General features: G+C 40.8%; 2 protein-coding genes across 8 annotated transcripts in view; one reads left to right on the forward strand and one right to left on the reverse strand.

Annotated features, from left to right (window-relative positions):
• The window catches only part of LIN9 (lin-9 DREAM MuvB core complex component), an 80,361-nt gene extending 61,992 nt beyond the window's left edge, over nt 1–18,369 (forward strand). For 6 of the 7 annotated variants that reach the window (XM_054449287.2, XM_054449371.2, XM_054449117.2 and 3 more), the window contains 4 exons: nt 10,426–10,551; nt 16,001–16,180; nt 16,331–16,428; nt 16,921–18,369. In XM_054449287.2, the coding sequence (XP_054305262.1) occupies nt 10,426–10,551; nt 16,001–16,180; nt 16,331–16,428; nt 16,921–17,026 (510 nt within the window). In that variant the 3' untranslated portion in view covers nt 17,027–18,369. Of the gene's footprint in view, nt 1–749; nt 2,117–10,425; nt 10,552–16,000; nt 16,181–16,330; nt 16,429–16,920 lie in introns of those variants that run through there. The other variant, XM_063671732.1, reaches the window with a different exon arrangement.
• Nucleotides 18,370–22,423: 4,054 nt separating this feature from the next.
• MIXL1 (Mix paired-like homeobox) lies at nt 22,424–26,150 on the reverse strand. The gene is made up of 2 exons (XM_054449708.2): nt 25,590–26,150; nt 22,424–24,176 (listed from the first exon to the last, which is right to left on the reverse strand). The coding sequence occupies exons 1-2, from the start codon at nt 25,980–25,982 to the stop codon at nt 23,871–23,873; spliced, it is 699 nt and encodes a 232-aa protein (XP_054305683.1). The 5' UTR covers nt 25,983–26,150; the 3' UTR covers nt 22,424–23,870.
• Nucleotides 26,151–26,382: the final 232 nt, after the last annotated feature.

Genomic DNA, 26,382 nt, shown 5'->3' on the forward strand with positions numbered 1-26,382 from the left:
TTGATGTTGGCTTGGCTTCTTAGCATATGAGAACTCTGTAGAAGTAATCTAGTTGGCTTGATATGTTTTATTATTTGTTTTATTTATGTAAAAATAGTTTTCCTATAAAAATTCAAATATTATGAAATGATTTAATGAGTCAAACTGTAGTTCTTTATAATGCCTTCTCCATAAATATTATTAAGTTAGCATATGTTATAAATATGTTTATTTATATGTTTACCATATGGATTTCTTTTTCTGTGCATATACTAAAAATTATTTTCATGCAAAATGGAATTAAATTATGATATATTGGCTTATCTTTTAAAATGATTGTATTGTACCATAATTTAAACAACTTCCTGTTAACAGATATTTATTTCCATCATTTTATTAATATAGTGCTAATATTTTTGTGCATTTGTTTGTGTCTATCTGTAGGATAAATTTTAGAAAGTAAAATGAAAGATTTAATGAAAGTTAGTTTAAAGATGGTAGGCTGAACATATTTTTTTCATATCCTTTATTATTGCACATAGAATATGAAGTACAAAAAGAAGTAAACAGAAAAAATGAAGCAGTCTGCTTAACAATGTCTGTGAGATTTCGAAATTTTTTCTGGCATGTTTTTAGATGAAACAGAAACCATGGCTACAAGAGGCCCTAGATCCAGAGTTGGCAAATATGATGAAGTGCAGAAGTGAGATTAGTATTTTAAAAGGCAATTAATTCAAGGTCTTTCTCCTTGTTCCCCTTCTTCATCTCAGTGACAGAACTCAAACGTGGCATTTACTCAAGTTAAATGGAGAGAAAGAAGCACTTCTCTAAAGAATTTGAATGTACTATTTGGGGAAAGTTAAGGTTTTTTTTCTGCTTTTGGTAAGAGTAGACTAGGTAATTTGGATTAACCTTCCTGCTGTAAATAACTGTTTCCTCTGGAATAAAATATTAAAATAACCTGCTTGAAGAACACTGGAGCATTAACAAGGCATTAAGGAGGCCGGGCACAGTGGCTCATACCTGTAATCCCAGCACTTTGGGAGGCCAAGGCGAGTGGATCACTTGAGGTCACGAGTTCAAGACAAGCCTGGCCAACGTGGCAAAACCCTGTCTCTACTGAAAATAAAAAAATTGGCTGGGTGTGATAGGCGTGCATCTGTAATCCCAGCTACTTGGGGGGCTGAGGCAGGAGAGTCACTTGAACCCACGAAGTAGACGTTGCAGTGAGCCAAGATCGTGCCACTGCACTCTAGCCTGGGCAACAGAGTGAGACTCTGTCTCAAAAAAAAAAAAAAGAAAGAAAATAAACAACAAGGCATCAAGGAATTATAGGATCTGGGAAAAGAAGGAAAGAAGTAAGGGGGAACCTGATGTTCAGGGTTGCTTTTTCCTTGGGGGCTTCTGCAAATTCCAGAAAAGGTAGCTGAGAAGCTAAGTGGCATTCTTGAAAGGCTTAAATGGGTTGGAGGCCAAAACTAGAGTCCAGAGACCCACCAAGGGTTGGGGGATGTTGGCAAACTTTAAGTCCTCTTTGGAGGAATATAGCATTTTTATAGGCCTCAAATTATTTCTATAAATTTTTATATATAGTATCTAAAACTCAATTTAAATTCAAGACACAATAGGGGAGACACAATAACCCTAAGGAAAAAAGAAGATCAACTGTAGACAGTAGGTAGACCAGACAATGGAGTTTTTAGAAATATATTTTAAATGCTTAATTTGTTAAAAGAGATGAGACAAAATTGAGAATTTTAGAAGAGAACTGGAAACAACAATAAAAAAGACCAAATGAAAACTATAAACTCTAGCAATCAAAGTTAAGAACTCAGTTGGTGGATACAACCACAGCAGATTAGAAACAGCTAAAGAGAGAGCTAGTAATTTAAAATAGATCAGAAGAAAATATCCTGAATGAAACGTGAAGATAAAAACGAGTGGAAAATATAGAAGAGAAGAGATGATAAATAGGGATAAATACAGTGAGGAAGGTCTAATATGTAATGGAATAGCAGAAGGAAAAAGAAAGAATGGGACAAATGCAGTATTTTAAAAGATAATGACTAAAGGCATTCCAAAACCATCAAAAGGCAACAAGCCACAGATAAATTCCTATCAACCCCAATGAGATAAATAAAATGATAGTGACTTTTAGACACCTTTTTTTTTTTTTTTTTTTTTTTTTTGAGACAGTCTTGCTCTGTCGCCCAGGCTGGAGTGCAGTGGCACAATCTCGGCTCACTGCAAGCCCTGCCTCCCAGATTCACGCCATTCTCCTGCCTTAGCCTCCCAAGTAGCTGGGACTACAGGCGCCTGCCACCACACCCAGCTAATTTTTTGTATTTTTTTTTTTTTAGTAGAGACGGGGTTTCACCATGTTGGCCAGGATGGTCTCGATCTCCTGACCTCGTGATCCACCCACCTCGGCCTCCCAAAGTGCTGGGATTACAGGCATAAGCCACCGCGCCAGACCTAGACACATTGTCTTAAAACTGCTGAAACTAAACACAAAGTGAAAAAATGTTAGAGTACCCAGGGCAGGATGGGAATGGGGAGTATGTACAAACGAGCAGCCAACAATTTGTCTGAGCGCTACCATCTCCACAGAAACAATAGAAGACAGAAGATAATGGAATGACATCTTCACAGAGCTGAAACAAAATAACTACCAACCTAGATTTCCATAACCAGTGAAAATGCCTTCAAGGATAAAGTTAATACAAGGACAGTTGTAGGCAAATTTATGGACTTTCTTACCAGAATACCTACATTAAAGGAAATACTAAAGTTTTTGTTTAAGCAGAAGAAAAAACTTGAAGTTTGTAAAAGAAACATGAAGATTCAGGGAATGAAGAAACAACAAAAAGGGTAAATATGTGGATTAATCTAAGTGACACATTAAATAACTCTTGTGGCACTTATAGAGAGAATTAAAATACACTACAGTTGTCTGTTGGTCAGGGTAGGGGTGTATATACATATAGGCCTAGATAAATCAAAGATGGACGACATTTTAATCTCTAAGGAACCTATTAAAATAATAGTAAAAGGTGAATATTTATGAAGCTAATTAAGGGGAAGTAGGTGGGAAATGGAACAATAAAAATGTTTAATTGGGGCTGGGTATACTGGCTCATGCCATTGGATTGCTTTAGGCCAGGAGTTTGAGACTAGCCTGGCCAACATAGCCAAACCCCGTTTCTAGTAAAAATACAAAAATTAGCCAGGCGTGGCGGCACATACTTATAATCCCAGCTACGCAGGAGGCTGAGGCAGGAGAATCACTTGAACCCAGGAAGCAGATGTTGCAGTAAGAGCCAAGACCAAGCCACTGCACTCCAGCCTGGGCAACAGAGCAAGACTGAGTCTCAAAAAAAAAAAAATTTTTTTTTGTTTTTTAGAAAAATTAGCCAGGCATGGTATAGTTCCAGCTACCCAGGAGGCTGATGGGGGAGGATTGCTTGAGCCCAGAAGTTTGGGGCTGTGGTGAGCTAGGATGGTACCACTGAACTCCAGTCTGGGTGACAGAGTGAGACCCTGTTTCTTGGGGGGAAAAAAAAAGAAGTATGTGACTGGCAGAACTAAGAAACTTTAACAAAACACTGTATTGGTGAGGATGTGGACAAGTAGGCATTCTTACACATAAATTAGTACATCTTTTATGAAGGGTGTACAGGGTCTCAGAAAATGATACCCCGAAATGAAGGCCTCAGAAGCAGCTCTCTCTGACCTTTTTCTGCCCACCTATCTTTGATCTCTCATTTTCTTCTGAGGCTAACCACAGAAACCAGAATCCCTCTTCCCCAAAGCAAGTCGTAGAAACCAGAACTCCTTTTCCCAGAAGCCAGCCTTATATAAAACCTGAGAATTTTACTCCAGCTTGCCCATCACCTTTCTGTGTAAAAATTGGTCATAAAGAAATTATTTGACCTACTTTGACTGTAGGTCATAAGACCCCCCATTCCAGACAGGATTCTGCCTCATACCTGTAGGAAGGATTGCTGCAGAGACAGGCCAAGCGAAATCTAGACAGGCCTTGCTGGATTTCCCTACTTTGTCTGTTAGCATTATATCATACCCTGTTTGTCCAATCATATTTCTTTTTTGTTTTTTCTTTTCTTTTTTGTTTTTTTTTTCTGGAGACAGAGTCTTACTCTGTTGCCTAGGCTGGAGTGCAGTGGTGCAACCTTGGCTCACTGCAACGTCCGCCTCCTGGGCTCAAGCAATTCTTATGCCTCAGCCTCCTGTGTCCAATCATTATTTCTATACCACTGTCCATATGCTTTGTGAACCTAAGCACAAAAATTGACAGTTTATTTTGTATTCTTCATTCTGAAGACTCTGGCGTCACATAAAATTATAACCAAATAAATGTGTATGCCTTTTTTCCTATTAATCTCTCTTTTGTCAGTGATTTTCAGTGAGCCTTCAGAGGGTGAAGGGGAGGTCCCTCTGGCCTCTACAGGTGCTTTGGCAATATCTATCAAGATTTAAAATGCTCAAATCCTTTGATTTAGCAGTTCCACTCCTGGAAACTTCTACACTTATGTTCGCCTTTGTCCAAAATGACTACATGTTCATTGCAGCATGTTTGCAAGATCTGAAGGTTAGAAACAACCTGAATGTTCATCAAGAAGGAGCATGTTTATACACTTTAGGTGGGAATATAAGTTAATTGAAGTCTTTCTGGAAGGCAGCTTGGCCATACTGATGGGCCAGAAATTTTACTTCTAGAGTATCATTTGGAAGATGCGCCTACAAGGATGTTCATCACAGCATTGTTGTAATAGCAAAAAACTGTACATGGTTAAATGAATATCTGTAGAGGACTAGTCAAATAAATCCATACCCTTGATCATGAACTGCTAAATCTGGTATTTTCCATCTTGTCCCTTATAAGCTCATATTTTTACAGACTGTTTGCCTTCAACATGAACCTGTAAAGCCACACAAGAAAATCTTTCATTACTTTGTGATCATACCTGGTTTTTTATCAGAATGTATTAGTTATTTCTAATGGTTCAAATGCCTCACCTTATTCATACAGTCATATGAATGAAACAAGTCATATTTTTGACTTGTTTTTATTTTATTTATTTATTTTTTTTTTGAGACGGAGTCTTGCTTTGTCACCCAGGCTGGAGTGGAGAGGCACGATCTCGGCTCACTGCAACCTCTGCCTCCCAGGTTCAAGCGATTCTCCTGCCTCAGCCTCCCAGTAGCTGGGATTACAGGCATGCGCCACCGCGCCCGGCTAATTTTTTATATTTTTGGTAGAGACGGGGTTTCACCATGTTGGTCAGGTTAGTCTTTAACTCCTGGCCTCAAATGATCTACCCTCCTCGACCTCCTAAAGTAATTTTTAGGCCAGGCACAGTGGCTCACGCCTGTAATCCCAGCACTTTGGGAGGCTGAGGCGGGTGGATCACTTGAGGCCAGGAGTTCGAGATCAGCCTGGCCAACATGGTGAAACCCCACCTCTAGTAAAAATACAAAAATTAACCAGGCGCGGTAGCCCATACCTGTAATCCCAGCTATTCGGGAGGCTGAGGCAGGAGAATCACTTGAACCTTGGAGGTGGAGGTTGCAGTAAGCCGAGATTGTGCCACTGCACTCCAGCCTGGGCGACAGAGCAAGACTCCATCTCAAAAAATAATAATAATAATTTTTAATTGTATGTGTATATGTGTAAAATGAATGTACTTTTCTTAAAAAAATTACCATTCTTATTGAGTTTGATGTGTGTTTTTCTTTCTTTGTATTTATTTTTTAATGTATAAATACCTATAGAATATATGCTATTGGGTTTTTTTGAGGAGGGGACTTTTTTTTTTTTTTGAGACAGAGTCTCACTCTGTTGCCCAGGATGGAGTGCAGTGGTGTAATCTTGGCTTACTGCAACCTCCACCTCCTTGGTTCAAGCAATTCTTCTACCTCAACCTCCCAAGTAGCTGTGATTACAGGCACATACCACCACGCCCAGCTAATTTTGTGTATTTTTAGTAGAGATGGGGTTTCACCATGTTGGCCAGGCTGGTCTTGAACTCCTGACCTCAAGTGATCTGCCCGCCTTGGCCTCCCAAAGTGCAGGGATTACAGGCCTGAACCACCGTGCCCAGCCAAGGGCAGACATTTTTAAATAAATTTTATGCTATGTAACATTCTGCTTTTCACTGTATAGTATCAGTAAATCTAGATCACTCTCTTCAATCCTAGTGTTAGAAGATCTTTAAATTGTTAGCAATCTGATAGGTGAAATATAAATCGCATTGTTTTATTTTGTATTTCTAAGGCTACTAGTGGAATTAAGCATCTTTTTGTATTTTAATTGGCCATTTATATTAACAAAATTATTTGTTTCGCATGTTACCATAGTACAGAAAATTTAAATTTTGATGTAGTCAAATACAGTTGACCCTCAAACAACATGGGGGTTGGGGTGCAACCCCCGCCAGCAGTCAAAAATCTGCATACAGCTTTTGACTCCCCTAAAACTTAACTACTAATAGCCTACTGTTGACCAGGAGCTTTACTGATAACCTAAATAGTAGATGAACACAAACCTTCTATATGCATTATATACTGTATCCTTACATAAAGTAATCTAGAGAAAAGGAAATGTTATTAAGAAAATCATAAGGTAAAGAAAACATATTCATTATTCATTAAGCGGGAGTAGATCATAAAGGTTTTCATCCTTGTCATCTTCACGTTGAGTAGGCTGAGGAGGAGGAGGAAGTGGAGGGGTTGGTTTTGCTGTCTCGGGTGGCAGAGGCAGAAGAGGAAGAGGAGATGGAAGGGAAGGCAGGAGAAGCAGGCACACTGGTGTAACTTTTGAAAAAGTTGCATCTATACGATCTGGTTGGCTGTTACAAAAATTAATTTTAAAAAAATCTGCATATAAGTAATGTAAGTGGACCTGCACCATTCAAACCTGTGTTGTCTAAGGGTCAGCTCTATATCAGCCTGTTCCTTTTTCTGGTATTTGTAACTTGTTTAAAATAGCTTCTTTACCTCTTATTCATAAACATATTCTCCTGTCTTCTCATGATACTTTTATAGTTTCTTTTAATATTTAGACCTTCAGTACATCCTAAAATTTTGTGAACGATTTGAGTACAGAGAGCTAACTTTTTTCCTCAAATAGATAATTGTTCCAATTTATTAATAGTTCATCCTTTCCCACTGATTTGAAAGGCCAGCTTTACTATATACAAAATTTCCAAACAGTATACATATATTCATACACACACAAGCATATGTGCCAGGCATACATATACATATCTGTTGGAATTTAGTATAGACTGGCCACCATTCTCTCCCATTGGTGTATTTGTCTCCCATGTCAATACTATACTGTTTGATAACTACCAGTACAAGTCCCTCCATTTGTCTTTCTCTTTCAAAATTGGTTTGGTCATTCTTGTACATTTATTCTTCTATATTAACCCTTTATTATTTAGATGTTTAAGAAGATAAGGGAAATTTTTTCCATCATTGGGAGATATTCAAAAAGATAAAGACTTTGAGAACAGCTTCAAAAAAGGGGGCTCAAGAAATATTTTTAGAAGTTGGAGCTGTAACCAGATGATAATTTTGATGAGAAGTCTATATCTGTTTAGTTTCGGAGGTTTTTTTTACGGTTCATTAGTTACATCACCCCCCCCCCCTTTTTTTTTTTTTTTTTTTTTGAAACAGAGTCTTGCTCTGTTGCCCAGGCTGGAGTGCAGTGGCGCGATCTTGGCTCACTGCAAGCTCCGCCTCCCGGGTTCACGCCGTTCTCCTACCTCAGCCTCCCGAGTAGCTGGGGCTACAGGCACCTGCCACCACGCCCAGCTAATTTTTTGTATTTTTAGTAGAGACAGGGTTTCACCATGTTAGCCAGGATGGTCTCGATCTCCTGACCTCGTGATCCACCCGCCTCAGCCTCCCAAAGTGCTGGGATTACAGGTGTGAGCCACCGCACCCAGCCTATATCACCCCATTTTGTAATGCATTAGCCATCTCCCAATTTCATACATTTTGATGTATACTGTATATGTAAACCCTTTGTACATCTTTAATTCATTAAAATGTTGAACACAAAAGATGAAGATAGAGATTTTTGACACCCTGAAATTCGCTGTAAGAGATACAGAGCTTTTAATGATTTTGATTTTGATTAACTAGTTCTGAGTCTGCAAAAGTATACACTTATCCCCGAGAAGAGGCTTGATCAAATACTTAGTTATAATTTACGTTACACTATGTCCTCAGTAACCCCCAATTCCCGACAAGGAAATGAAATTAAATTCAGCATGTCCTGCATTATCCCTGCATTCTTATAGAAAATCTTTCGGATGATCCAGTGGTTTTAACTTCACAAAAACTGAGGTTTACGAAGAGGAAGCAATTCAGGAAGCACCAATGGTAAACTAAAAGTAGGATGTCCTGGATATGATTCCAGGCCTGTGTGGAAATTATCCCTTCCCTACTCCCACTGTGGCATTCCCTCCCCTCTTTCTCTTTTACTGCTTCACATCTATAGTAGCAGAGGAATTCTAACTGATGCAAACTAGCTTCAGATCCCACAAGGTTACCACTTACTGGCTGTGGTACATGGGCCTCATATGTAAAATGGAGACAATAAGCAATAATATCTTTCTCATGGGGTTATTGTGAGGATTCAATGAAATCCTTTAAAAACACTTAGAACATTAGCCAGGCATAGTGGCACATGCCTGTAGTCCAAGCTACTTGGGAGGCTGAGACAGGAGGATCCTTTGAGTCCAGGAGTTTGAGACTGCACTGAGTTACGATCGTGCCACTGCAGTCCTGCCTGGGCAACAGAGTGAGACCCTGTCTCTAAAAAACAAAACAGGCCAGGCGTGGTGGCTCACACCTGTAATCCCAGCACTTAGGGAGGCCAAGGCAGGCGGATCACTTGAGGTCAGGAGTTCGAGACCAGCCTGGCCAACATGGTGAAACCCCCATCTCCACTAAAAATACAAAAATTAGCCAGGTGTGATGGCACGCACCTGTAGTCCCACCTACTTGAGAGGCTGAGGCAGAAGGATTGCTTGAGCTCAGGAGGCAGAGGTTGTAGTGAGCGGAGATCACGTCATTGCACTCCAGCCTGGGTGATGGGAGTGAAACCCTGTCTCAAAAAAAAAAAATAAAATACTTAGAACAAGCTGGGTGTGGTGGCACATACTATAGTCACAGCTACTTGGGAGGCTGAGGCAGGAGGATTGCTTCAGGCCAGGAGTTCGAATCTAGCCTGGGCAACACAGCAAGACGCCATCCCAAAAACAACAACAAAACCACTCTTAGTGCATGGCACATTAGTCAGCTCTATTTAGTACATCTGTTGTCATCATTAAGTAATCAGCACATCATTAATAGTGTGTGCTGTTATTTAATTTTTCTAGGCCTCAGTTTTCTCCTCTGTAAAATGGTATGGCTTAACTAGATGACCTCTGAGGTTTCTGTTAGCTCAGTCTATAATTCTGTGATTTGGAACCTATATAAGTAGTTCCTCCCTAGGTCTAGGAAAGTTTTCTTTCCCTACCTATACTTATTAGAAGGAGCAATTTTGCTTCCTTAGTGCATAACAACGTGCTTTCTCAGAAATCCTCTGAAAAAAGAAATGTGGTTAAATTTTCCTTGACTGGAGAGGTTTCATTGCCAGCATTTTTAGCAGGAATGAAATGGAGAGTATAATTTATTGGAAGTACTGTGAAGAGAGGGAAGGAAATGGCATCAAAGTCCATTAACACTTGTTGGTAAGGAGCATATATGGAATGATGACACAATGAAAAGTTAATATCCACTGAGCATCTTCTATGTGGGAAGCACTGTGCTAGCATGTATTATCTCATTTAATCTTTGCAACAACCCCACTAGATAGATATTCTTATAATCCCCATTTTGCAGTTGAAGAACATGAGGCACAGAGAGATTAAGAAACTTCCTTAACATCACACAGCTAGATGGTGATAGAGGTGGAATTTGAACATATATAATCTGATTCTAATACCCACGCTCTTGAACCGTTATGCTATACTGAATTGATTCCAGGTACAGCGTCAATTGGTTTAAATAACCAGAATGCTTCAAATGAGGACATACGGTTTAACAACTAACAATCCTATGAAAAAGTTGAAAGACGAATATAACGAATGTTGCTTACACGTTTATCCATTAACATTTTGCTCCGTTTAGCTCTATAGAAGATCTCCTTTTCAAAAAAGCAAATGGCAGACATCATGATGCTCCAATGAACAAGGACAATCTCCTAAATAACAATGCCATTATCACAGACAAGAACTATAACAATTAAAACAGACAAATTTAATAACCTTCAGTTTGCTTTGTAGATAAGTCAAATTTCCTTTTAGATCATTGAAATTGCATTGCTAAAAAACAAACTCTTACCAAGATCTGATTTTTTTCTCTTCTCAGAAATCATATTCCATGCCCATCAGCATTGAATTTCAGCGGAGATATGCAACAATTGTTCTAGAGCTTGAACAGCTGAACAAGGACCTAAACAAAGTTTTGCATAAAGTTCAACAGTATTGCTATGAGGTAAGTTATATGTATAGATTTCCCTCTATATTTGTATTTGAAGCTTAATCCTTTTACTTTCACTTTAGAAAATCCATACCAAGCCAATATCTTCATAAAGTCCTTTAGCAGAACTGTATTATATAAAGTTTCTTACTCCTCCCAGCATCAGTGTTGAAGAGTGCTTTATACACAGAAAGCTGTCAATTCTGAGTTTTTTGGTTCAAGATACAAATGATAAGGCCCTCCAAAAAATTTTGGAAAAATCCAGAAAACTAATTACTCTTAATTCCACTACCCCAGAGACCAAATTTTGTTGTTGTCATTGTTTTTTCTTCTTCTTTATTTATTTATTTTTTTTGAGACAGGGTCTGGCTCTGTTGACCAGGCTGGAGTACAGTGGTGCAATCTTGCAATCTTGGCGAACTACAGCCTCAACTTCCCAGGCTCAAGCTATCCCCCAACCTCAGCCTCCTGAGTAGCTGGAACCACAGGTGCACGACATGCCCAGTTTATTTTTTATAGAGATGAAGTCTCGCCATGTTGCTCAGGCTGGTCTCAAACTCATGGGCTCAAGTGATCCTCCTACCTTGGCCTTCCAAAGTACTGAGATATAGGCATGAGCCACTGTGCCCAGCCCCAAAGACTAAATTTTGCTTTATTTCTTCTTAGTCTTTTTTGGTTGTTTTTTTGTTTTTGTTTTTGTTTTTTAAACAATACCTGCTTTTTCTCATAAAGTTCTGATCATGCTGGCCATACAATTTTGTTGCCTTCTCTTTTAAACCTTAAATTAGCATTAGAACTATGAATTCTTGAATTTCAAATACATAGATAACAGAGTTATTTGTGAATTTTCATTCACATGTGATTATATGAGAGTGGTTCAACAGTTTCATCCAAAATATGAGTTTCCTACTAAAGGGTAAGAATTAAAATGATTCAGGTGAGTTTAAAATGCTCCTGAATTTGCATACTTTGAGGTTGTGTGTTTCCAGGAAAGCCACCTCTATTTGTGATATCAGATTCTTTTTTTTTTTTTTTGAGTTGGAGTCTTACTCTGTTGCCCAGGCCGGAGTGCAATGGCACAATCTCGGCTCACTGGAACCTCTGCCTCCCAGGTTCAAGCAATTCTCCTGCCTCAGCCTCCTGGGTAGCTGGGACTACAGCTGTGCACCACCATGCCCGGCTAATTTTTTTGTATTTTTAGTAGAGATGGGGTTTCACCATATTATAGGCCAGGCTGGTCTCGAACTCCTGACCTCAAGTGATCCGCCCTCCTCGACCTCCCAAAGTGCTGGGATTAGAGACATGAGTCACTGTGCCCGGCCGTGATATGAGATTTTTTTTTTTTTTTTTTTTTTTGAGACAGAGTTTCGCCCTTGTTGCCCAGGCTGGAGTGCAGTGGTGTCATCTCGGCCCACTGCAACCTCTGCCTCCCAGGTTCAAGTGATTCTCCTGCCTTAGCCTCCCGAGTAGCTGGGATTACAGGCATGCATTACCACGCCCAGCTAATTTTGTATTTTTAGTAGAGACGGGGTTTCTCCATGTTGGTGAGGCTGGTCTCAAACTCCCGACCTCAGGTGATCCGCCTGCCTCAGCCTCCCAAAGTGCTGGGATTACAGGCATCACCGCGCCCAGCAATATCAGATTGTTAAACAGTTGGCTTATTTTCTTGATAGTTGTCAGTCATCCACATAACAATATGCATTGTATTAGTAAATAGATTTTCTCCCCTGGACTAGCAACTATTCACAAGACATGCAGACTATGCAGTCCAGGATGACACATAACAAAGCCAATGGTACATGCAGAAACGGGTTGCTCATCAATCTTTTTGTAGTACCCAAGGCCATTTGTGATAGGCTCCTTTCCTAATGAAGTAAAGTGATTTAATCTTCTGAAAGCTCTTACGGAACTACAATACAGATTTTAAAATAAGAACATATCAGAGAGAACACCATGACTAAGCAATTCTACTTCTCAATATATACCAAAAAGATACATCAACATGTATTTACCAAAATATATATACTAGAATGTTCATAGCATCACTGTTCCTTATAGCCAGAAATCACAAAGTACCCAAATACCCATCAGTACTACAATCAGCTAATAAACATGGTATAATTACACAACGGAAATGCTACCCAGCAATGAGAATAAATGAACTCGACTACAACTCAGTGCCATGGATGGATCTCACAAATACAATGTTGAACAAATAAAGTCAGACAAGCCAGGCGTGGTGGCTCACGCCTGTAATCCCAGCACTTTGGGAGGCCGAGGCAGGCGGATCACGAGGTCAGGAGACCGAGACCATCCTGGCTAACACGGTGAAACCCCGTCTCTACTAAAAATACAAAAAAATTAGCTGGGCGTGGTGGTGGGCGCCTGTAGTCCCAGCTACTTGGGAGGCTGAGGCAGGAGAATGGCGTGAACCCGGGAGGCAGAGCTTGCAGTGAGCCGAGATCGTGCCACTGCACTCCAGCAAGACTCAGTCTCGACAGAGCGAGACTCAGTCTCAAGAAAAAATAAATAAATAAATAAATAAAGTAAGTCAGACACAAGAGAATATATAATGTATGATTACATTTTTATAAAGCTCAAAAGCTAATCTCTGATGCTAGAAGTCAGGATGGTGGTTACCCTGAGGGAGGTGGTACTGGAAGATGGCATTATCAGGGGGTCTGGGGCGTTGGTAATATTCTGGTTCTTAATCTAGTTGCTGACTTCTCAGGCATGTTTGATTTGTGAAAACTCATTAACCTGTACACTTTACGATTTGTGTACTTTTATGTATTTAGGTATGCTTCAATTTAAATTTTAGAAAAGTATTAAAGGATACAGTTATTCATTGAAGCATTATTGGTAATTATAAAATATTAGAAATAAACATAAATGCCCACACATAGGGAACTGACTGTTTATGGTACATCCACACAATTGAATACTATGCTGCTGTAAGAGAGGAAGCTCTCTATTTACTGATATGGAGTGATTTCCAGGATATGTTATTAGATGCAAAAAGCAAATACAAAAATACACATACATATTCCAAAGTATATTACCTTTGGAGTAGGAAATAAGTGGAAATACAATGTATATGTATCAGCTTAATTTTTCAAAAGGAAACAGAAAGGATACATTAGAAACTAATTTGGGAATGGGGTAGGAGTTGGTGAACAAGAAGGAATGACATTTTTCTGAGTGTTTGTTTCCCCAACAAATACAAGTAAATGCAAACAGAAATAAATGAACCTAACTATATTTCAAAAGAGTGACATAAACTTACTGATAAAAACTGATTCAGACAGCTTGAACATAGCATAGGTTGAGCATCCCAAGTCTGAAATGCTCCAAAGTCCAAAATTTTTTGAGTGCCAAAGTGAAACTCAAAGGAAATGCTCACAGGAGCAGTTTGGATTTTGGATTTTTGTATTTGGGATTCTCAACCAGTAAGTATAATGCAAATATTCTAAAATTGTAAAAAATCCTAAATCCAAAACACTTCTGGTCCCAAGCATTTTGGATAAGGGATACTCAACTTGTATTTTGACTGTATACCTTTAGTCTGAACCAAAATTTAAATGAACATTGAACTCTAGTTAGTAGAATTTTTTCTCTTGGTGGCATGCATAGCAGTCCTGACACTCTTTTTTTTTTGAGACGGATTTTCGCTCTTGTCCACCAGGCTGGAGTGCAGTGGCGCAATCTCGGTTCACTGCAACCTCCGCCTCCCAGGTTCAAGCCATTCTTCTGCCTCAGCCTTCCCAGTAGCTATGATTACAGGCATGTACCACCATGCCCAGCTAATTTTTATATTTTTAGTAGAGACATGTTGGCCAGGCTGGTCTTGAACTCCTGACCTCAGGTGATCCACCCACCTTGGCCTCCCAAAGTACTGGGATTACAGGCATGAGCCACCACGCCCGGCAGCAGTTCTGAAACTCTTACTGTATACTCTAGGACTGAGCAAAGAAGCAAATAAGTATATTGAACCTGGGAGGCAGAGGTTGCAGTGAGCTGAGATCGCCCACTGCACTCCAGCCTGGGCAACAGAGTGAGACTGTCTCAAAAAAAAAAAAAAAAAATAGGATAACGCGAGCCAGGTTTCTCACTGTTGAAGAAGGCAGTTACGAAGAATGAAGAGGGGGAAGACTAGAGTGAACCCTGTGGCATTAGATGGGAATAGGGGGAATCAGTATGAATTCATGGTTTATTTTATCTTTATGTTATAGGTATAAGTGAGTGTATATGTCTGCTGAGAGAGCCAAAAGCAAAGACACCCTAATAGCAAAGAACACACTAGACCCAGATCTTGGTCTCTTAACTCTGTTCTCCAATTTTAAAAAGCAGGACTCCTTGAAAAAGAGACTGATTCCCGACCTGGGGCAGAGAAAGAAGATGAGCCTAACCCACCTTATTATGCCAAGGAAGTAAAGTGTGCCCCCAAATTATGGGGACGTGTCAAAAAGAGCCAGCTTGACAGGTGTTCCCACTGGCCAAATCTGGGACAATTTGAGCTTCAGAATAAATAAATATAGTAAGAGATTTTTAACCCATAGAATAAAAGTCATATCAGTATGGGTTCATACTGATACTAATTCATTTTTTAAGAGAAACTACTTTGTAGTAAAATGTCAACTAATAAATATAGAAGCAGTGTTAAGAGTGAGAAAAACACCATTTTGCAACCATCATAGTAATAATTGATATAGACAAGAATCATCATCAACAGATGCTAAAATTGGTAGGTAAAAGTTTGATGACAAATAGGATGTTTACATAGCCTCAAAGTATCTCTTCACAACTACTTAGTACTTACAAAAAGGAAATCCTTTAGTGTAGGGAAATCTGGCAGACACTTAACTTACCAACTGATCAAAGAGAACATCACCAGTAATGGGACAGGTCAACATCACGTGCCTTCTAATAAAGATGCCAGAGAACTCAGCACCACATTTGTAGTATTTCTGCCCAAAAATGCATAACTTCAGTCTAATCATAAGGAAACAGACAAACCCACACTGGGGGATATTGCACAAAATAATTGGCTCGTACTCTTCAAAAATACCAAGGAAATACAAACTTGGAGTGATTAGAGGTAATGAGGCACAGTGTTTGCAACTTATTCTTAAATTAGTAACGGGAAGAATTATACATTCACAGAGATCAAATGGCAGATCAAATGTAGTAAAACATAAACAGTGAATCTGAGTAAATGTTATCAAGAGTTCTGTTTTATTTTTAACTTGTTTTAGAAGTTTGAAATTATGTCAAAATTAAAAGTTACAAAAAATAGAAAATAAATCAGAAACTGTTAAAGGAAAAAAACTTCTAAGGTAAGAGTACCACTTTAGTTTTAAATGCTAGTTTTATAAAAATTAAAATCTGAAAAGAGGGCACAAACATACAGAAATAATCATGGCTTCTCGAACATGCGTCTCATGCTTCAATCATCTATATTCAGCTTGCTCCAGACCAGGGGCTCCAGCCTGCAGATCAGCCAACAGATATGAGACGCAGGTGTGAGGAAGAAGCACAGGAAATTGTTCGGCATGCAAATTCCTCAACAGGACAGCCCTGCGTTGAAAATGAAAATCTGACAGACTTAATTTCCAGGCTTACAGCTATTTTGTTACAAATTAAGGTAAATCTTAGAGAAAATATTTTCTTAATTTGACACAAAGCAACCCATGCTAATTTGTTGCTAAGAAATTAATTTATTGATTATATCAGGTATTTTATGACTATATTTGAGCTATAATGCAATTAAATTTTGAAATTTTTTTCCCTTTAGTGTCTAGCAGAAGGAGGAGACCTGAATTCCTTTGAATTCAAATCACTTACAGACTCATTAAATGATATCAAGAGTACAATAGATGCTTCTAATATCAGGTAATTCATTAGGTACACTCTAATCATTTTAATGTGAAGTTCATAGTGATTTTCAGTCCAAGTTTTAAGAATTATGCATATTTGTGAAGTACTCATATATTATTATCCATTAAATATATTTTTAAGAGCTTTTCACTTATATCCGGCCTATTGACAGAATAGAAATTTCACATGGATTTTGTATATAAAGCAATCAAGAGATATATTTAGGTTTGGGGTCAGCATGGAGGTTGAGCTTAGAGGTAGAGCTTCCCCAGTCAGTGAGAGACTCATCTTCTCCTTCCAGCCCCCTGTGGCTCCTCTGCTTCTTTAAAGCATACTTGTTCAACTACTACTGAAGTAGAATTATGGCTAATATATTAGAGGAGATATATTCCTTCCCTAAGATTTATCATAGCTGTTTCCTAACTAAAATTCAGCTCTTCTTTTTTTAAAAAAATTTTTCTTAATTTTTTAAAATAAAGTAGTTAACCATGTTTCTTCTTTCTTTAGTTGCTTTCAGAATAATGTAGAAATCCATGTTGCACATATTCAGAGTGGCCTGAGCCAGATGGGAAACTTACATGCCTTTGCAGCAAATAACACCAACAGAGACTGAGTAAAGATTTCATTATTCCAACTGCACGGGACATTGTTTTTGAGAAGTTCTTTTCCTTTATATAGGCTTCCAACACCAAATAACCTAACTGCTGGAAAACAAGGGAAATTTAAATCTCCAAATAAGGCATTTTAATAGACTGTACTGCTTCTTAAACCAGCATTGCTGACCAGCATTATATTTATTTTTCTTTTATTATTCAGATGCAGTAGCATTGCTTATGTTACATATGTTTATATTCACAAATATTTTTAAACTGAAATATCTGAACATAATATAATTTCGTGGAAGAATACATTGACCATTTTTTTTAATGTGCATGAATTCACCGCAACACATGCAGACAACTGCTGCAATGGAGAGTATGAAGAAACCTGGTCTTTTTATTCATGTCAGTGGCAGTGTGGAAATTCCATCCAGAAAATTACAACTCTACTTGATTTAGTTGATCACCATCTCAGTCTTCAAAAGATAACATCATGAGGTGTGGGAAGTCCTAGTTTTAAGGAAACCACTGAAATATAGATGGGAAATGTGGACTTTACAAGTATATGTTATATATACTTGCAATGTGACATGGTTCTGTAGATCATTTTATAATAATAAATATTTTAATTTATCATAACTTATATAAAAGAAACCTTTGTTGTTTGTTGAAAGAAAATGAAGGAACAGGGGAAAAAAAGGTGCAAAATGCTAAATTTCTGCAAATGGATTTGGCATGTCTTCCCATCAGTTCAGGTCAAAAGTGCATTGTTATGAGATTTATTTTAAAAAGATAACACACTATTTTCATATTTTTTTGTTTATTTGCACAACTTTTAAACCAGATTACTGGTTAAAATCCAACAGTACACAATTTATAAAGTAAAAAGATTTTATAAGGAAAACAAATACAATAACCAGTGCTGTGAAATGCAGAAGAAAGGCTTGTTTTGGTTGTTTTTCTTTTTTAGGAGAAAACCCTGCCTAAAATGTTAATCTTGTAAAAAGTATGTATTTGGAATTTTCTTCATTTTAATAGAATTATTATAAAGTCAGAATATAAATTTTTTTCAAATTTGGAGTTTAAGATATAGCTGTAGAGGTGGTTTTAATTCCTTTAGATGTCTCATAAAATGAGACTTTTTATATGTTAATGTATAATAAAACTGAAACAAGATTATTTTCCATTTGAAATTTTTGTATAGTTTAAAAAGGCTTCCGTATTCTTTGTTGGTATTGTGCCACTGCAGAACTTTAGTGCAGAGTTTATATTTAGCTAAACTGTTATGTTAATTAAGAAATGCATAAATCTTCTATTCTTAATATTTGTAATTCTAAATAAATTGATCTATGAAAATTATTTTCTATATTTTCATTAATTCAAGTCGATATGCATTCCTTCTGTTTAAAAAGTTTTGAAGAATTGTAATTCCCATTAAGTTATATTTTTAGGGGAAACAGTACAGATTACCGAGTCTCTCTGAAGTACCATACCATCCAATGGTATGGATTTTATTTATTACCATACCATACAGTGGTATGGTATTAAGCAGGTAAGTTATTTGGCCTGGTATAGACCTAGTGAAAGGTTGATTTTAATATATTCTGCCTAGATTTGGGTATTTTGTGCATTTTTTCTTTTACATTTCTTTTTTTTTTTTTTTTTTCTCTGTCGCCCAGGCTGGAGTGCAGTGGTGCAATCTCAGCTCACCACAACCTCCAGGTCTTGGGTTCAAGGGATTCTTCCACCTCAGCCTCCTGAGTAGCTGGGATTACAGGCACGCGCCACCACGCCTGGCTAATTTTTGTATTTTTAGTAGAAACAGTTTCACCGTATTGGTCAGGTTGGTCTCGAACTCCCAACCTCAAGTGATCCACCTGCCTCAGCCTCCCAAAGTGCTGGGATTACAGGTGTGAGCCACCACACCCGGCCTGTCTTACATTTCTTAAGGCTTACTTGTCACACTTAAATAGTACCTCATTTTACACATATTTAATTGAGCATTGTTTGTCTTTCAGTGCCTTCATGTGTTGACAGCAGGGACTGTGCTGAAGAATACAGTTGAATTTTATTTCTGTTTTGGGAGGAAGAAATCTATATTTCAAAGTAGTCATGTTGGGTCAGCCATACATTGATTTGAATGATATGCCACTGCTTAACACACTTTTGGAGCTCTAAAGCAAGCTATCAAAGCCAGATTGAGCAAACATGCCAAGCACATACATGGCTTTTATTTATATAGATTTGGTTCTGAGTTACTTTAAGCTAGTTCCAAAAGTCACATTCACTCATAACCATTGAGAATCTACAAAAATATTTGCCCATTAGCATTTTTGAATCAATGCACCTCTCTCCATCTTCATTATCACCACTACTTGCAACCCAGCTGCCATCATCACTGGCCTGGAACACTGCAGTTGTCTCCTAACTTATCTCCCAGCATCTACTCAGCCCTCTTCAAATGCAGTCAGAGGGATCATCTTAAAATGCAGAATGGATCATGTTATCCCTCTGTCTATAAATGCTTTCAAAGTCTTCATTTGGCTTTCAGGACAAATTCAAAACTCTTTTACAAGACCTATAAAGCCATGCATGATCTGGCCCCCCCACTTCTTTATCTGCTCATTATTTCACAGGGTCTTTGCACATGCAGTACCTACGTTCCCTCTCCTCTCCTTGTAACTCTTCATCATCTTCCAGATCTCACCTTCAGCATGACTTGTTCAAGGAAGCTTTCATTAACCACAGCACATCTCCTATTACAATGTCTCCAGATCATATATCTCTCCTTCCAGCACTTGGCACATTTGCAATTTAACATTAATATTTCTTGGAGGTCTTTTGTCTCCCTACTGGCCTCTGCTCCATGAGGGGAGGGACTGTTTCTGTTTTTGTTCACCATTTATTTCCAGGTCCTGGTAAAGTGTCTGTTCATGGGCAACAAATAAATATTTGTGTAATGAGTGGGCAAATGAGAGTTTCAAAAAAGCTCTAAGCAACATTAATGTCATCAGAGTAACAGTATGGTCTTCCGTGGTGATTTCTTTGAAAGATGAGACAGTAATGACTGGCATGTAGAAATTCTGACTTGGGGATTGCTTTTAAACCTATCACATTACTTTATCATTAGTCCTGACTAACAAGACCACTGCAATATAGGAGGCACTGTATGGTGGTAGACTAATGGGTGGGCTGAGTTTGAGTCCTGGTCGTGCCATTTATAAGCTGTATAATTGTGAAACACTACTTAGATACAGTTTCTTGATCTTTAAAGTAGGAAGATTAGTCCCTGTCTTACATGGTAGGTGTGAGGATAAAATAGATAATGTCTGTAACACATTTAGCAGTTAGGGCCTCTTAGAGTTTGAGAGAGCTGCAGGCTACTTCTTAAAGGATCCCACAATTTAAAATGTGACCACAGGATTTACCTATTTATAGATTTTTACAGTTGTTCACTGGGGAAACAACATGAGACAATATAAAAGCAATAATAAAATAATTACCAGATTTTTTCATAAGTGCGATTCTTAGTGGACCATAATTTAAAGTGTTATATGTCTTTCAGTTTTGTGGATGTATTTGTAGTATCTCATTTGGCCATGTCACAAGTTTAAATGTAAAGCTCTGTGATTGTGAGACCTCCTGAGCACCTCCAGGATGGGCCCTTAGCACAGTGTTAATAGCTAATGTTTATCAGCTCATTTTTGGTTTCAAACAGTTTTCAAAGAATTGATAAGTACACTTTGCTGCTAAGGCCTCAACTATGTTCTCTTGGCTGCTTTTTGCTGGGGGAATGGCAGGGACAAGGTCTCACCCTGTCGCTCAGGCTGAGTGCAGTGGCACGCTCGTAGGTCACTGCAGCCTTGAACTCCTGAACTCAAGCTGTCCTCCCACATCAGCTTCCCGCTTAGCTGGGACCACAGGCACATGCCACCATGCCTGACTTTTTTTTTTTTTTTTTTTTTTTTTTTTTTGAGACAGAGTCTCACTGTCACCCAGGCTGGAATGCAGTGGCCCAATCTCAGCTCACTGCAACCTCTGCCTCCCGAGTTCAAGCAATTCTCCTGCCTCAGTCTCCTGAGTAGCTGGGACTACAGGCACCTGCCACCATGCCCGGCTAATTTTTGTATTTTTAGTAGAGACAGGGTTTCACCATGTTGGCCAGGCTGGTCTTGAACTCCTGACCTCAAGTGATCTGCCCGCCTCAGCCTCCCAAAGTCCTGGGATTACAGCGTGAGCCACCGTGCCTGGCTTTTTTGTTTTTTTGTTTTTGTTTTTCTTTTAAGAGACAGGGTCCTGCTATGTTGTCCAGACTGGTCTCAAACTCCTGGGGTCAGGCAAACCTCCCACTTCAGCCTCCCAAACTGCTGGAATTATAGGCATGAGCTACTGTGCCCAGCCTCCTGGTTGGTTGGTTGCTTTTTTCCTCAACTCCTAAGTGCTTGAAAACTCTTGGTTGGTTTTTGTTGTTTTTGTTTTTTGAGATGGATTCTTGCTCTGTTGCCCAGGCTGGAGTGCAGTGGCGCAATCTTGGCTCACTGCAACCTCCACCTCCCAGGTTCAAGCAGTTCTCCTGCCTCTGCCTCCCGAGTAGCTGGGATTACAGGCATGTGCCACCATGCCCAGCTAATTTTTGTATGTGGTGGTGTTTTTTGACACAGTCTTGCTCTGTTGCCCAGCTCTTGGTTGCTTTAAATGGTGGATTTGCTACCCTGAAAAGTTAAGGCCAGGCGCGGTGGCTCACACCTGTAATCCCAGCACTTTGGGAGGCCAAGGCAGGCAGATCACCTGAGGTCTGGAGCTCGAGACCAGCCTGGCCAACATGGTGAAACCCTGTCTCTACTAAAAATACAAAATTAGCTGGGCGTGGTGACGGGCACCTGTAATCCCAGCTACTCGGGAGGCTGAGGCAGGAGACTCGCTTGAACCCCGGAGGCAGAGGTTGCAGTGAGCCAAGATCATGCCACTACACTCCAGCCTGGGTGACAGAGCAAAACTCCATCTCAAAAAAAGAAAAGTACAAACCACTTGAATAACATCTCTGAAAATTAGGGCATCTGGCATGTATAATCTCATGCTCTTCTAGGAACCATCAAGACATGATGTCCTGGCCCTAGCTAGCTATGGCATCCCATGAACCTACTTTAAAGCACAGTTTACAAAGAAACCTCACCTGTGGTTGCCTCATACACAGACCATTTCCTTTGACTCTAAAGGAGTTTGAAAACTCTCAAAATATCAAAATATTTTAATTGATCTTAAACTGACTTAGAAACGGTTATTTACATACATTTAGAATTATAAATTGCAAAGAGAAATTTCCCAAAACCAAAATACTCATAAAATATTATTAAACATTCAAGCAAAAATATGTTTTTAACCAAATTAAATTTCTCAGCTCAGTGGCCTGCTGATATAATATTGATTACTGGCTATTATATTATATAATATCATATAATATTGATTACTGGCTATATTAAATATAATATTGATTACTGGCTAAAAACTACATTTGCAGAAACTTTTAGAAATCTCTTTCATGGCCACATAGTATGTACTGAGCAATTGTGGAGTGAAGCACTGTACTAGGAGTTATCTAAAAGAATTCATTTAAATAGAAATTACATTGAAACATTTGTGAAAGACATTTAATAATCCACAAAAGTTGCACAGGAAGTACAATAACAAGTGCTAAGGGTAATGGAGTGATCGAAGTAACAGGTGCAAAATCAGGATTACTTAGAGAAAATTTCAGACTTCAGAAGGCAGGCGGGGAGTCCGAGTGTTTTGAAAGCAAAAGGTATGAATTTGGTTCAAAACTGAAAGGAGTGACTTTAAGACCAAAGCATATATTGTGGATAGTTGACCTTCAGATTTGCATAGCTGTCCTGCAGGCTAAGGATGATATCAGTTATCTGGGAGGGTAACTGAAAGCTTTTTATAATTTGGTAGCAACTGGAGGCTACCACAGAACCATGGAGTAATTTTTTTTTTTTTTTTGAGAGTCTCCCTCTGTCTCCCAGGCTGAAGTGCAGTGGCGTGATCTTAGATCACTGCAACATCCACCTCCCAGGCTCAGGTGATTCTCCTGCCTCAGCCTCCTGAGTAGCTGGGACGACAGGCTCCCACCACCGTGCCCAGCTAAGTTTTATATTTTTAGCAGAGATGGGGTTTCGCCATATTGGCCAGGCTGGTCTTGAACTCCTGACTTCAGGTGATCCACCCACTCGGCCTCCCAAAGTGCTGAGACTGCAGGAGTGAGCCACTGCACCTGGCCCACAGAGGGTAATTTTTTTTAAGTAGTTGAGAAGCTAGAGGCAAGGGGGCTGTCGAAATAATCTGCATGCAGAGTCATTGGAGCTATGATTGAACGTGAAGATGACAGGCCCAGTTTTAAAAAGTAATAAACCTAGGATGAGGGTTGAAGAGACGGGGTAGAGTGAGTTTAAGATTATAAGCCTTGGAGGGACCAGGAGAAAATGGCAGCTGTCAAGCACAAGGGGAAACTGAGTCAAGCTGAGGCATTCTTGTGAAGAAAATAATGAGTTCTGAACAACCAGTCCAAAAACTAAAAACAGGCCTGGCAAGAAGGCATAGGGATACAGACCAATGGAATGTGCAGGCTTGGAGAGAATACAGGTAAAAGCGAATGCCGGAACTCTGGGGTGGGAGTGTGGGCTTAAAGTGTCATTGACAAAGTGGCGGGGTACCTTCAAATGTGAGAGGTGCTGTCAAAACCATCATCAAGGTTAACAAGGACATGTCCTTAACATGGAAGTCAGGACAGTATGCTGATGTGTCTCTCCCAGGCTGTGAGTCATGGCTCCTCAGAGCGTATCTCGAATTCTCCCAGAATCCTCAAAAGTTACCAAAAGCAGAAAAGATGTGTTCCTCCCATGAGTCCAGCTTTGAACCAATGTCTTCAGAGAGAGGGGAATAGGTTTCAAAATTCTGACCTTGGGAGCTAGAGTCAGAGATGCCCCCTCCAACCCCGTTTGGTTCGGGCAGGCAGTTCACATCTACCTCAAGAGGCAGCTGGGGCTTCAGACATTTCGTTTCAGTTCCAGGAGCACAGTGGTTGAGGATAATCTCCGGCCTAGCCAAAGGTTGGAAGGATTTCCCACTCTGACGCCGAGACTTGGCACGCCTGTTCTGGAACCATACCTGGAAGAGGGGAGAAAATAAAAGCTGCTTTTGCTTGGAGTTTTTTATGCTAACATTATGTTCACAGTTCATACTAGTAAGTTCCAGTTTAACATCCCCTGGCTTCCTCTCCAGAGCCTTGTCTTCAGAAAGCACTTGGGTTGACGGTTAGAAGTTCAGAGCACCTGGCTTTCTTTGCCTCCCCATTCCCAGATGGAAACATTGGAATAATGCCTAGTTCTGTCTATTCTTTAGTTAGAGAAATTTTCATGAAAAATGGGGTCACAAAAATGGAAGCACTTAGAATTCTTAGAAAAAAACTGCATTAAATTATGAAGAAAACCTGTTTTTGAAGGTCTGCACTCCCTTGTCAAACTAATCAAGGAGGTATTTTGCTCATGCCAGCTGTTGAGACTGACAGCTGTATGACCGCCAGGGGTGCAGAGAAAACAAGTCCACTCTCCCAGTGTTTAAATGAGGGCTGCTACTTAAAACTGCGCTTGGACACCGACCAAGGCGCTACAGACAGACAAAAAGGCAGGCTTCGCCTTACCAACTCTGAGATTCTGATCTAAATTACTTTAGATAATAAACACGGCCAGGCGCGGTGGCTCAGGCCTGTAATCCCAGCACTTTGGGAGGCTGAAGCGGGTGGATCACCTGAGGTCAGGAGTTCGAAACCAGCCTGACCAACATGGTGAAACCCCGTCTCTACTAAAAATACAAAAATTAGCTGGGCGTGGTGGCTGGCGCCTGTAATCTCAGCTACTCGGGAGGCTGAGGCAGGAGAATCGCTTGAACCTGGAAGGCGGAGGTTGCAGTGAGCCCAGATCGCGCCATTGCACTCCAGCCTGGGCAACAAGAGTAAAACTCCGTCTCAAATAAATAATAAATAAAAATAAACACACCTTGCACTAGATTTTTCAAACTGACAACAAGCTCCAGGTGCTTCTCGCTTTACTTCAATTCGCTACATCCTTTCAAATCTAATCCCCAAACGGAACACTTGCCAAGAAAGTAGCATGGGGTAACCTGGCGAGCCAGCCTTCCCCGCTTTCAGCTACCATTCTCACACTCAAAGCCAGAGGAAAACCCCAACTGCCCCTCATCTGTGTCTTCTTCCTGGATAAAGAAAAAGTGTAAAACTTCTTATCTTCCTGCTGGGAATTACTTTCTGGCCATTTCAGGGGACCGGCTAGCCTCCTAGGAGCCCTTATTATATTTAATAATGAGAGAAATCGTTCAGTGCAAGCCTAAGTTATTTCACACAAGCCTCACAACCACCCTGTGCAGCAGGTGCCGATATCACCCCCTATTTCAGTCTAGTATATAGAGCCTCAGGGGAAGCACCGTGCCTGCAACGTCCCGGGTGTGGCCTCAGGGGCCCGGAGTCCAGACCTTGACTCCGCAGCTGCGACCGCAGCGGGCCCTCACCTGGATCCTGGACTCCGGGAGCAGGGTGAGCGCGGCCAGGCGCTCGCGCAAGTGGATGTCGGGGTACCGGGTCCGGCGGAAGACGAGCTCCAGCAGCTGCAACTGTTCGGCGCTGAAAGACGTGCGCTTGCGGCGCTGCGACGCCGACGGGGCGGCCGCGCCTTTTGGGGGCGCAGGCGAGCCCAGGCTGGCGGGGGGCGGCAGGGCCGGCCCGGGGTCCCGGCCGAGGAAGCCCGCGAAGGTCGCTGGGCCGGGGCCCGCGGGCGGCGCGGGGAGCAGGGCTGCCGCAGGGCTCGGGGGCGGCAGGAGCGCCCCGCCGGCGTGGGGGGCCCGGTACGCTGGGAACGCGGCGCCCTCGGCGAACTGGAGCGCACGGGACTCGGCTGCGGCCATCGCTCCGGAGCCCAGCGCGCCGCCCGGAGGGGCGCGGGCCGCACTTATACCCTCCCGGGCCGGGGGCGGGGAAGGCGGAGCGGCGCGATCAAAGGTGGGCGCGGGGAGACCCGTGTCTCCTCCGGGTGCGAGCCCGCCCCCGGCCCCGCCAGACGCCGGGGAATAATCGCTTCCGCCTGCCGCGGGATGCAGGAGGGAGGCGTGAACTTCGGTCCCGGCCCCCTCCGAGTCCTTCCCCGCCCACCCGCCCCGCCGGCGCAATCCACATCCCCGAAGGACTATTTGCCCGGGAGGGGCAGCCCGGAGGGGCCCGCGTGCGCGGGCCGCAGGCGACAGAACTCTCTTCTCGGGGTCAAATCCCCGTTAAGAGCGGCGGAAGGACCTTGCTTGGCCTGTGCCT

Source organism: Pongo pygmaeus, chromosome 1, assembly GCF_028885625.2.
Source record: "Pongo pygmaeus isolate AG05252 chromosome 1, NHGRI_mPonPyg2-v2.0_pri, whole genome shotgun sequence".
Classification (NCBI taxonomy): domain Eukaryota; kingdom Metazoa; phylum Chordata; class Mammalia; order Primates; family Hominidae; genus Pongo; species Pongo pygmaeus.